Source organism: Odocoileus virginianus, chromosome 16, assembly GCF_023699985.2.
Source record: "Odocoileus virginianus isolate 20LAN1187 ecotype Illinois chromosome 16, Ovbor_1.2, whole genome shotgun sequence".
NCBI classification, from domain to species: Eukaryota; Metazoa; Chordata; class Mammalia; order Artiodactyla; family Cervidae; genus Odocoileus; species Odocoileus virginianus.
The window spans coordinates 11,877,356-11,890,204 of record NC_069689.1 but is presented as its reverse complement, the minus strand read 5'-3'; the positions used below and the strand labels follow the sequence as shown (position 1 = coordinate 11,890,204).

Sequence of the window (12,849 nt, the reverse complement as noted above, 5' to 3'; positions counted from 1 at the left end):
TACTATCGCTTGATTGATATACTATTAGTGCCTTCCTGCTCTCCAAAGAGTGTACCACTTAAGGACCGGAAAGAGGGCAGGGGGAAACAGGGCCTGGGGAGTAAGAGTACGAACTATTCAGTGTAAAGTCAGCTGCAGGGATATGTGATACAGCATGGGGAGGGTAGCCAATATTTTATAATAATGATAAATGGGGTATAAGCTTTAAAAATTGTGAATCACTATATTGTATACTTGTAACTTATACAATATTGTACAGCATGCATTGTACATGCTTCAAAAGAGAGCATACCACTTAGATTATGTTGTTAGGACTGTAGCATCCGTATAAAGACTAACCACTCATAAGTCATAGGTGGCAGCATCTTGAGAGCTGAGCACCTATCCAACAGAATTCTTCATGAATTCTGTAAAGCCACACTCGCGTGCATGCACACATGCACGCACACACACACTCCTCTGACCTCTCTTAGAGACGAAGCTTCTGACTCAGCAGGCTCTGGTGAATGGCCGCCAGCCAGTTATTGTCATCAGCTGCATGCTGACTCTGTGGCAGGACAGAGCATGGAACGAGGCCAGGTGGTCAGAATCACAGACGGTGTCCTGCGGGTGGAAGAGAGTGGACACGCAGACTAACCCCTCCCCTCCATTCATGCTTCCCCCACCTCTAGTCCTGGTCCCAGGCTTAGTTCTCAGTGGGGAAGCTTAACACGGCGTTTAGAGGCATAGCTAGTCCCCACAGTCTCTCTGCTTCTTATATTCTGACCTGTGTTCAGGTTAGATAGCACATTAAAGATAAATGTGGAGAAGAAAATAGCAACCCACTCCCGTATTCTCGCCTGGGAAATCCCACGGACGGGAGCCTGGAGGGCTGCAGTTCATGGTGTTGCAGAGTTGAACAGGACGGAGTGACTAACACCAAAGCACAAAGTCACAAGGAAGCAAAGCTGAGAAGCCAAATCCAGGTGTCGGGGCCAACCAGCCCCATTGAGTGGGACTGATGAGGGCCCCGAGGGGATCATGACGCTGGCTCAGTGGACACGCTGATGAATGGATGGCATCAACGTTTGAAGTGGCCGCAGCAGGGTGCCCTTGTTCCTTTCCACCCCTGGAAACACTGCTGCCGCCACCTGAGAACACACGGGCAGGAGAGTTCAGTCTCGGCACCATTTCACACACTGACCGAGCACTGTGTCCGGATTAGAGGATCCGGAGCACTTCCAAGTCCAGTTATAATTGGACTGATGGATCCTGAGCCTGCAAAGCCGTTTCTGGGCCCTTTCCTGCATTTTACAGTCGAGGGAACTGAGCCCAGAGGAGCTAAATCCAAAGACCAGTCCTCTGCTCGCCCTTCTGCCATCCTCTGGGCTGTTTCTTTCACCTGCTGGTTGCACACCAGCATCGCAGAAGGTCAGAGGCTGGCCCAGCTCTGCTTGCGTCAGCCCGAGGTTGTCCCGGCCCCAGCCTGCTGGACCCTTTCTGCCTGGCCCGGGCCAGATCTCAGTTGTAAGCTTGTGCAGTGTCCCATTTGCCACTTGCTCTCGCCACAGGCCCGGGGTTACATGCTGGTCCATCTTCCCTGCCCAGGGTTTTCTCTCCCTCCATATGTAAGTGACAAAACTCAAACATTGAGGAGCCCTGCCAATGGCACCCCGCTCCAGCACTCTTGCCTGGAAAATCCCACGGACGGAGGAGCCTGGTAGGCTGCAGTCCATGGGGTCGCACAGGGTCGGACACGACTGAGCGACTTAGCAGCAGCAGCAGCCATAACGTCAGCAGCCAGTAAGCTGCTCCTTTCGGAAATGTTGACATGCAGGAAATTTTCTTTAAGTGAAAGCTGGGAATAAGTGTTCTTGTTAAGCAAATACAGAGCATCTTTAAGCTCTTAATAGTTTCTAATAGCCTGGCTGTGACTGTCATGGTCTGACTTCACTTTCTCACTAAACAACTGACTTGTACTTTTCCTCCTGTTTACGCAGGTGGTTCGTGTTTGACACGGAAACAAAAGACTTGGTCACAGTCCACACGGATGGAAACGAACAGCTCTCCGTGATGCGTTACTCACCAGGTTAGAATATGGACCGTTCACTGTAAACCTCTAAGAGATAAAGCCCTGCATAGATGCCTCTAAAGAAAAACATTCACAAGCCCCCTCCAGAGTGAAATTTACAGTACATCTGTACATAATTGTGGCGCCTGGGGGCTCTCCCCCTCCCTCCTTTGGAGCATTATGCTTGTGTGGTTTTATCTGTTTCAGCATGTCACGAAGAACCATGTTAACATTTATAATAGCTTCTCATGCACTCATGCTTTTTTTTAGTATTTATTTATTTGGCTGCATCAGGTCCACCTGCAGTAATCAGGATCTTTCACTGAGGCACATAGACTTCTCTCTAGTTATGGCGCACAGGCTCCGGGGTGCACAGGCTTAGTTGCCCCATGTGGGTGGGATCTTAGTTTCCTGACCAGGGATTGAACCCAGGCCCCCACGTTGGCAGGCAGACTGCCAACCACTGGACTGCCAGGGAAGTCCCCACTCAGGCCTTCTTGACAGATGCTTTTGGAGCAGGTTGCTTGGGTGGTGTTGTTTTTTTAACTCTTTATTATGGAAACTTTCAAGCATGGACAAAATTAGAATAGCGTAGTGAGTTCCATGTACCTATTCCCCAGCTTCAGCGTTTAGCCATTTGTTCACCCATAGCTTCACCCCGTGGCCCCTCCCATGTTGCTTCTGAAGCCGGGTCCCAGACATCTTATCCTTTCATCTGTTACTGTTACTATATAGAGGGATCTGGGGACTCCCCTGGTGGGGCAGTGGTCAGGACCCTGGGCTCTCCCTACCCGGGTCCCAGGGTCAGTGCCTGGTCAGGGAAGTGAGATCCCATAAGACGCATGGTGGAGTCAACTATATATATATATATATATATGTTTATATGGAGAGAGAGGGAAATATATATATATATGGAGAGAGAGAAATCTAAAAAAGATGAGGACTTTTTAATAGCTTTATTGAGGTATAATTTACATACAGCAGTTTACCATGAATGTACACGTCAGTGGTTCTTAGTAAATCTATACAGCGGTGCAGCCATCACCACCGTCCAGTTTTAGAACCTTCCCATCGCCCCCAAAAGTTCCTTTCCTGCCCATTAGTAACTCATCTCCACTCCCAGCCCCAGCCCTAGGCAACCGTGGATCTGCTGTTCTGTGTCTATAAATTGCCTTTTCTGGGCATTTCCTATCAATGGAGTCCTACAGCACGTAGCCTGTTGCATCTGGCTTCTTTTATTTAGAATAATGTTTGTGAGATTATTCATGTATATGTATCAGTAGTTTACTCCCTTTTGATGTCTAGATGGTACCCCATTTTATGGATATAGCATGTTTGGTTTGTCCATTTAACAGAGAACATGGGATTGTTTCTGTGTTTGGCTGTTATGAATAATGCTAAGAACATTGATCATATGTCAGTTTTGGCTGGGTTTTGGTGTTTTTTTGGCCATGCCAAGCAGCTCGGGATCTTAGCCTCCTGGCCAGATAATGAACCCAAGTCCTTGGCAGTGAAAGCAGAGTCCCAGCTGCTGGACCTCCGGGGAAGTCATCACACGTCCATTTTGTACTCATGTTAGTTGCTCTGTCTGTCCAACTCGTTGTGACCCCACGGACTGTAGCCCACCAGGCTCCTCTGTCCATGGGATTCTCCAGGCAAGAACACTGGAGTGGGTTGCCACTCCCTTCTCCAGGGGATCCTCCCAACCCAGGGATTGAACCCACGTCTCCTGCGTTGCAGGCGGGTTCTTTACCGTCTGAGCCATCAAGGAAGCCCCTTTTGTACTCGTAAGTCTTTTTCAATCCATAGATGTTCCCTCCCTCCCTCTCTGTCTCTCTGCCTCTCTCTCTCTCTCTCTCTGACACACGCACCATCCTTGCTTGTGGTTTATGTGGTGAAGAAGCTCATTTTTCCCCGAGCAATTTCCACACCCTGGGTTTTGCTGAGTGCATCTCTATGCTTCACATGTCCCTCTGTCCCTACACAGCCCCCTGTCCTCACATGTCCATCCATCCTTACATGTCCCCCTGTCCTCACATGTCCCTCTGTCCTCACACGTCACATCCCTCTGTCCTCACATGTCCCACCATTCTCCCATATCCCCCTGCCCTCACACACGCCCTGTCCTCACACGACCCCCTGTCCTCACACGTCCATCCATCCTTACACGTCCCCCTGTCCCACACATCCCCCTGTCCTCACACGTCCATCCATCCTTACACATCCCCCTGTCCCCACACAGCCCCCTGTCCTCACACGTCCATCCATCCTTACACGTCCCCCTGTCCTCACACGACCCCCTGTCCTCACACGTCACATCCATCCTTACACGTCCCCCTGTCCTCACACGACCCCCTGTCCTCACATGTCCATCCATCCTTACACATCCCCCTGTCCCCACACGACCCCCTGTCCTCACACGTCACATCCATCCTTACACGTCCCCCTGTCCCCACACGACCCCCTGTCCTCACATGTCCATCCATCCTTACACGTCCCCCTGTCCCCACACGTCCCCCTGTCCTCACACGACCCCTTGTCCTCACACGTCCCTCTGTCCCCACACAGCCCCCTGTCCTCACACGTCCATCCATCCTCACACGTCCCGCCATCCCCACACGTCCCCCTGTCCCCACACGTCACATCCATCCTTACACGTCCCCCTGTCCCCACACGACCCCCTGTCCTCACATGTCCATCCATCCTTACACGTCCCCCTGTCCCCACACGTCCCCCTGTCCTCACACGACCCCTTGTCCTCACACATCCCTCTGTCCCCACACGACCCCCTGTCCTCACACGTCCATCCATCCTTACACATCCCCCTGCCCTCACACACGCCCTGTCCTCACACGTCCCCCCGTCCTTACACATCCCCCGTCCCCACACGTCCCCCGTCCCCACACGTCCCCCCGTCCCCTCACGTCCCGCCGTCCCCACACGTCCCGCCGTCCCCACACGTCCCCCCGTCCCCACACGTCCCGCCGTCCCCACACGTCCCGCCGTCCCCACACGTCCCCCCCGTCCCCACACGTCCCCCCCGTCCCCACACGTCCCCCCGTCCCCACACGTCCCGCCGTCCACACACGTCCCCCGTCCCCACACGTCCCCCCGTCCCCACACGTCCCCCGTCCCCCACACGTCCCCCCCGTCCCCACACGTCCCGCCGTCCCCACACGTCCCGCCGTCCCCACACGTCCCCCCGTCCACACACGTCCCCCCGTCCACACACGTCCCGCCGTCCACACACGTCCCCCGTCCCCACACGTCCCCCCGTCCCCACACGTCCCCCGTCCCCACACGTCCCGCCGTCCCCACACGTCCCGCCGTCCCCACACGTCCCGCCGTCCCCACACGTCCCCCCGTCCCCACACGTCCCCCCGTCCCCACACGTCCCCCCGTCCCCACACGTCCCGCCGTCCCCACACGTCCCCCGTCCCCACACGTCCCCCCGTCCTTACACGTCCCCCTGTCCTCACACGTCCCCCCGTCCTTACACGTCCCCCTGTCCCCACACGTCCCCCCAGTCCACACACGTCCCCCGGGCCCCACACGTCCCCCCGTCCACACACGTCCCCCGTCCCCACACGTCCCGCCGTCCCCACACGTCCCCGCCGTCCCCACACGTCCCCCCGTCCCCACACGTCCCCCCGTCCCCACACGTCCCCCGTCCCCACACGTCCCGCCGTCCCCACACGTCCCGCCGTCCCCCACACGTCCCCCCGTCCCCACACGTCCCCCCCGTCCCCACACGTCCCCCGTCCCCACACGTCCCCCCGTCCCCACACGTCCCCCCGTCCTCACACGTCCCCCCGTCCTCACACGTCCCCCATCCCCACACGTCCCCCCGTCCCCACACGTACCCCCGTCCTCACACGTCCCGCCATCCCCACACGTCCCCCTGTCCCCACACGTCCCCCCGTCCCCACACGTCACCCCGTCCCCGTACTTCCCGTAAAGTCAACCCGCTCCCGGCCCAGTGCGTCCGGGTCGCTCGCTCCTACCGGAGACGCGAGAGTCTGCTTCCTGTGCTTTCAGAGCCATCTCTGCACAGCGCCTCGCTCCCTCAACGCAGGCTGATGATTGGTTTTCCTATTTTAGCCTTTCTTCATTTATCAGATATAATACATCTGTGAAGACTGACTTCTCTTCATCCATAATATTAATACCTTTTTGTTACCTAGACAGCATTTTAGGACAGTATTTTGTTAGTGTGGCTGAGATGTATGGCAGAGTTCACAGAGGAAGTCGGGACAGATGCTTGGTTTCTTTCACTTTATTTACCAGTTTCCAAGATAATGAGTTTGTTCTCCGTTCGCTTTAACAATGATTGGTTGTTGTTAGTGGTGGTAGCTTCGGTGCCATTATGAACTTAAGTGTATTTGGTATGTTTCAATCTGTGATGGTTATGGTAGCTGAAACAATTTATCCATCATTGGCCACTTCAGGTTGGTTCCTGAGTCTTTCTGACAACATGTGTGCTAGAAATGCTCATGGCAAATGGGTGCCGTAAGGGGCTTCCCGGTGGCTCATGATAAAGAATTTGCCTGCAATGCAGAAAATGCAGGTTTGATCTCTGGTCCAGGAAGATCCCCTGGAGAAGGAAATGGCAACCCACTCCAGAGTTCTTGCCTGAGAAATCTCATGGACAGAGGAGCCTGGCAGGCTACAATCCATGGGGTCGCAAAGAGTCAGACCCAACTGAATGACTAAACAACTAGGTAGGATATTGTTTCTAAGCTTCATCACTTATGTTTGTGCTTCAGGAAGCACTCTTTCTCTGTGATCCGTGGGACATTCAGCTATGTGGACGCTCTTGGAAAAAGTGATTTTACTCCTTGGTAATACTTGGCTAAGACTGAATTACCATCATTAGGGGTATCGGATTCATTCAAAAGCAATACTGTCTCTTTGAAATAATTCGTGGCTATTTTTTCTACATCTGTAATGGCCACTAGCATTATCCTTTGCCATTGATAAAACGGCTATTCTTAACGAATGAAGCGTAACCTTGCGTGTCTTTGCAGATGGGAATTTCTTAGCAATAGGCTCCCACGACAACTGCATCTACATATACGGAGTGAGTGACAACGGGAGGAAGTACACGCGGGTCGGCAAGTGCTCGGTGAGCGCGGGTCACTCCTCGTGGGTCTCTGCGGTCATTCGACACGTCCGGTCAGCGTGGGTGGGAATCTGTGAGGCGAGTGAGGCTCACCCAGTTTTCCCTCTCCCAGGGTCATTCCAGCTTCATCACCCACCTGGACTGGTCTGTCAACTCACAGTTCCTCGTGTCGAATTCCGGAGACTACGAAATCCTCTACTGTGAGTGGCTCCCCAGGCCTGGCCCGGGTGCAGATCTCCCGGAGCTTCACTCTGACTCCACATGGGGCCTCCTGCAGAAACCCACCGCCTGCCTGTGTTTCTCGGCTTCAATTCCTCCTCTGCTCGGCAGAGGAGACAGACTGGACAAGCCCCTGCTTGGCACTGAGATACTTGGGGGTCGGGCCCCGAGGAGGGGAAGGCCCAGCCCTGCAGGGAGAGGCACAGAGATGGGTCAGAGCTGTGCCAGCGAGAGGGCGAGAGCCTGTGAAGGCATCACCTTCCCAGCTGACACCATGAAGTCGGCCCTGCTGGGTGGACGGCAGCCCCCAGGGCCCTCCCCTCCCGGCCAAGTCAGAGCCCAGGCGGGGCCGGGCCACCTGCGGGTGAAGAGTGGTGAAGGCTCCGTGCCGTTCACTGGTGCCCCCGCCATCTGTCAGGCACCCCAGGTGGGGCCGGGCCACCTGCGGGTGATGAGCGGTGAAGGCTCCGTGCCGTTCACTGGTGCCCCCGCCATCTGTCAGGCACCTGCCACGTACTGAGCACGGGGGTCACAGGGCAGAGGGGGTCCGGTGTCTGCCCCACCAGAAGGTACTGAGAAGAGCAGTGTGCTTCACCCACACACACTCAGGTGACCCATAGCACGTTCCGGCTTTTTCCGTTTCGAAGACAAAGACATACCAGCTCAGACATCAAGAGCCAGTGGGTGGGGAGGTGGGCACCCCCCTGTTGAGAGAGAGAGGAGGAAAGGGGCTCCCTTGGGTGGAGCACCTTGGGTGGAGCAGGCGGCCCTGCCTGATGCAGGGCAGAACCGAGGGATGGTTTCCAGGGACGGGCTGTGGGTCTAAAATCTTCTCAGAATGGTCTCATACTCCTTCAGCGAGAGTTTAGTTGAGGAATACACGAATCACCTGTGAGGTCACAGGTACTTATGACTGGTTTCCGTCAGCTTTCATAACTCAGAGCTGAAAGGATTGTGTGTGTGTGTGTGTGTGTGTGTGTGCATGCACGCATGTGTATGTTTGTGCATATGTGTGCATAGGCGCACACTTGTGCCCAAGCGTGTGTTGGGAGAAGGCTGGGAAGCCTGACAGAAGGCGGCGTGGTTGTGTCCAGGAGGACAGTGAGCAGACGGAGGTCTCAGAACCAGAGGTGATCAAAGAAAAGAAGCCAGACAGGGGAACAGACCCAGAGAAGGAGATGAGCAGAGATGAAAGAAATGAAAGAGGGGTCCCCTCCGAGGCCTCAGGGCTTAGGCTGTGAGCACGGTCCCCAGGGGGCTGGGAGGTGGACGGCGTCCCTCTCCCAGAGGGCTCTGTAGCTGATGGGGCCTGGCTCTGGGGGCCCAGCCTTGCCCGGGGAGGTGGGGGGCTTTGGCCTGGATGTCACCAGACCTGTATCTGCCCTTCCAGGGGTTCCTTCTGCCTGTAAGCAAGTCGTGAGTGTGGAGACCACGAGAGACATCGAGTGGGCCACATACACCTGCACGTTGGGGTTCCACGTCTTCGGTAAGGTTTCTGCACCTTTCGTTCCATTCCAGCATAAGGTGTGTCTCCTTTGAGAATGACTTTCCAATAGTGAGGGAATTTCTTGCTTGGCTTCAAACTGCTCTGCCGTGCATGGACCCCACGGACTCAGGACACACTCCCTGCTGCCCTGGGGAAGGGCCAGGCTTGTCCAGCTATGGCCAGGCAGGAAGAACCAGAGCCCTTTTCTCTGTACACAATGGGTCCTGAGAGAATTCTGTAGAACCCTCGTATACGAGGTTGTGTCCGACTTCTGAGATCAATGAACCAGATGTACGTGTGGGCTCAGTCGCTTCAGTCATATCTGACTCTCTGTGACCCCGTGGACTGTAGGCCCGCCAGGCTCTTCTGTCCATGGCGATTCTCCAGGCAAGAGTACTGGAGTGGGTTGCCATGCCCTCCTCCAGGGGGTCTTCCCAACCCAGGGATCCAACCTGCAGCTCTTATGTCTCCTGCACTGGCAGGCAGATTCTTTACCACTAGCACCACCTGGGAAGCCCAATGAACCAGATGGCACCCAATCAATTTATTTGTCACTTGTTAGAGTGATTGTGTTTTTTTGACCCTTAAACTAATTTTCTTTACCTCCTTCAAAGTTTAAATTATTCACAAATGATCTAAAATAAATTGCCACAATTTAGTAGTATGAAAAAGAAAAGGCAGTATTTAGAGATTCTTTATGTATGACCATAAGTCAGTAAGTCGGTCAGAGTTTCACAAGTTCCCGTATAGTTGGTGTTTCACCGTCTTTTGGTGTTAAATGCTAGAATGCCCTGGGTTTACTCCAGACATCCTATTGAGAAAGCCACGTGCGTGCAACTCTCTGATATCCAACGTTACTGGGACTAATAGGGTTTTTTGGAGCCATGATCAGAAGACCCCAGGGCACTCCTCACCTACCGAGTCCACCAGGCAGGCAGCAGCCATGAAGGGCTGACACCGAGGAACACCTGAAAGGCACAGGCAGTCTCAGAAGTTAAAAGTCCTTTGGAGAGATTCTCATGTGTAAAGAGTTACCCCCAAAAAGAAAAGTCATGAAACTTCAGGCTAAGGACTAGTCAGCTTCCCATCAGGTGCTTTGGGGATAAAGGAAAGGCACTGTGTCCAGAACCAGGGATTCTGTCCCACTTTCTGCTGTAGCATCAAGAAAGGGGCCCCAGAGAGGTAGACGCCCAGAAGGACTATTACTGCAGCTCTCATTCAGCAAAACAGGCTTTGCCATGGGGGTTTCCAGGGGTGGCCTGCAGGGAAATGGTCACCGAGGCTGGGAGCCAAGACAAAGCGTCCCTTGGGCCTGGTTTCTAAATCCGGGACATTTCTGTTCTCATGGGAGTTCAATGGCCAGTCCCCACGCAGTGTGGCCCTCGTATTTCCAGTGCTGTGTCTGGGGTCTTTGTTTTAGGAGTGTGGCCAGAGGGCTCGGACGGAACCGACATCAACGCCGCTTCTCGGGCCCACGAGAAAAAACTCCTGTCAACCGGCGATGACTTCGGCAAAGTGCACCTGTTCTCCTACCCCTGCTCACAGTTCCGGGTAGAGCCTCCTTCTCTGGTCTCCCCCGACAGGGCGCACTGACCCCCGCTGGCCGGCTGGTAGTTGAATAGAAGGGCATCGTGGGTGACAGCACCCAGCACAAACCAGGCAGCGGAGACATCAGCCAACTGCCCCAAAGCATTTGGGGGAGGGGGCCCAACTGCCCTCCGCAGAGAGCCCTGTCCCCAGCGTGGTTCTGGCTCATCCTTGTCTGTGCTTCCTGGGCCTCACCCCTCTGCCCTCCACCGCGGCTCCCTCTCCTCTAGCCCTGCTGAGCTGAGCCAATGCCTGGACCACCCCTCCTCGTCCTCCCCAGACCTGACCCCTCCTCCCCTCCAACCCCCACCCCCCACCCCTGCCTCCAGTCCCCGCTCCTTTGGGGTGCCTGGCGCAGCAGCCTCTGGGGCTGAACTTCCCCCTGCCCACATCCGCCCCCCCGCCACCCCCCAGGACCGGCCTTGACGTGCAGGGGCTCCAGCACTTCCGACCCTCCTCCCGGGCTTGGCGCTCACTGCCCTCCGTGTCTCTCCTAGGCTCCCAGCCACGTGTACACTGGGCACAGCAGTCACGTCACCAACGTCGACTTCCTCTGTGACGACAGCCACCTCATCTCCACCGGCGGCAAAGACACAAGTATCATGCAGTGGCGGGTCGTGTAGTCCCGGCAAGCCCCGGGGGGCACCGAACGGCCGGGAGGCACAGACTCGCATCTCGCTCGGTCACTGTGATTTCTGCTTTGTTTGAAACGTCCTCACAAAACCTCAGGAAAACCATGCCCTTTACCGGTTACCTTAGCTTAGCGGATCGGTGAGCGTCACAGCGGGTCAGCCGTTCAGGTCTCTCTCTCGTTGTACAATATATGAAACATTTAATATAAAAAAAAGATGCCACGGTTTACATTACAGTGACATCGAGAAGTGACTGGCGTATCCTTCGTAGCTTTTCTATGAACTCTTCAAAAACGGTCACAGAATGCCTTTGTCAAAGATTGTATATAGGCTTTAGTGTCTCGCCATCGAGCTTGCTGAGTCAAATATTTATGATAACGAGGTACTGAATCATGATCACTGTTGATTAATTGGTCCTAAAAGGATGAATCGATGGAGAACAGAATGCATAACTGATCTGCACAACTGAATCAGGAAATGCAAATAAGACTTTATTTGGTTGACATTTTCTAAGGTTTTGTTCAGTCGTCCCTCTGGGAGGCTGGTGAGAAAAGGGGTCAGGTTCTTCTCGTGTCAAGCAAATTCTGCCTCAGATTAACTTAATTATTACAGCAGGGTACCCAGGCACTTCAGAGTCCCTGGACTGTCTGCCTAACCACATGCAGTCAGCCGCTTAACGCTACACCAATCGCATCCCCTCTGTCCCCCATTCACGGGCCCAGGTGAGTGGTGGAGACAGTTCGCCACCTTCCTCTGTATATTAATTGGCATGATATGGTATTGTATAGGATTTTAGCAATTCTTAATAAATACGTCAGGCTAGGCTTTACTATTTTAATGCTTATGGACGTTGTATATTTGTATTTTAAGACCAAGTAGACCAAGTCACAAAGGTCTCTCTAGCGTACCATCACCTGCGGCCGGGAGAAGTCTGGAAGGCTCCACCAGGTTCTGAAGGCAGCTTCTCTTCCTGTCTTCTGTGAATGGACGGCCTGTTACACTATGAACTAAGACTGCGCTCCGATGGGTAACGCAATAGGTGGCTTACGTTGTCAAGAAGGCCTTATCCATTTCGATTGTGTGACAGATTGAAATCTATTGTTTACATTGGGGAATGTATCTCAGATTTTAAAATAGAAGAGTAATAAACAGACTTAAAGGCGAATATTAAGATTTTTACTTGTTCTAGGCAAGTACGTGAATTGAACCGTCAACTCTACAGCACTGGTTGTTTAGAGTGGCTGATGAAGCTGAACATTGGGAAGCATTTTTTATCACATCTCCAGCCTGCTGCAGAAGTGCCGGGCACCAGTAAACAATATGTATTAAAGATGATTCTGTTTGTATGTATCCTTATCAAATATATTCTATAATGAAATAAAATCTGAAAAGTGAATTTCTTATTGAACCTATAATCATGAAAGTATATAAATTAAAATATTTAAAATTAGATATGATTCACACTATATTCTGTTTCATATCCAGATTTTTTTTTTTTCCCTCACCTGGGTCACTTACAAATGAAACTATAGTTTGCATATGGTGTGTCAGCTTTCATCAGATTAGATAACTCTCAAGAATTCAGTTTAGGACTTTCCCTAGTAGTCCAGTGGTTAAGAATCCGCCTGCCAACGCACGGGACACGTGTTCAATCCGTGGCCTGGGGAGATCCCACACGCCTCAGGGTGACTAAGCCTGCACACCACGATTGCTGATCCAACACGCTCTAGAGCCCGTGCTCCGCAACAAGAAA

At 53.4% G+C, this 12,849-nt stretch overlaps 1 protein-coding gene across 5 annotated transcripts in view; it reads left to right on the top strand.

Moving 5' to 3' along the window:
• EML1 (EMAP like 1) overlaps positions 1-12,492 on the top strand; it is a 196,282-nt gene extending 183,790 nt beyond the window's left edge. For all 5 annotated transcript variants that reach the window (XM_070477850.1, XM_070477847.1, XM_070477849.1 and 2 more), the window contains 6 exons: positions 1,980-2,068; positions 7,078-7,175; positions 7,285-7,372; positions 8,782-8,877; positions 10,298-10,428; positions 10,962-12,492. In XM_070477850.1, the coding sequence (XP_070333951.1) occupies positions 1,980-2,068; positions 7,078-7,175; positions 7,285-7,372; positions 8,782-8,877; positions 10,298-10,428; positions 10,962-11,087 (628 nt within the window). In that variant the 3' untranslated portion in view covers positions 11,088-12,492. The remainder of the gene's footprint in view (positions 1-1,979; positions 2,069-7,077; positions 7,176-7,284; positions 7,373-8,781; positions 8,878-10,297; positions 10,429-10,961) is intronic.
• Positions 12,493-12,849: the final 357 nt, after the last annotated feature.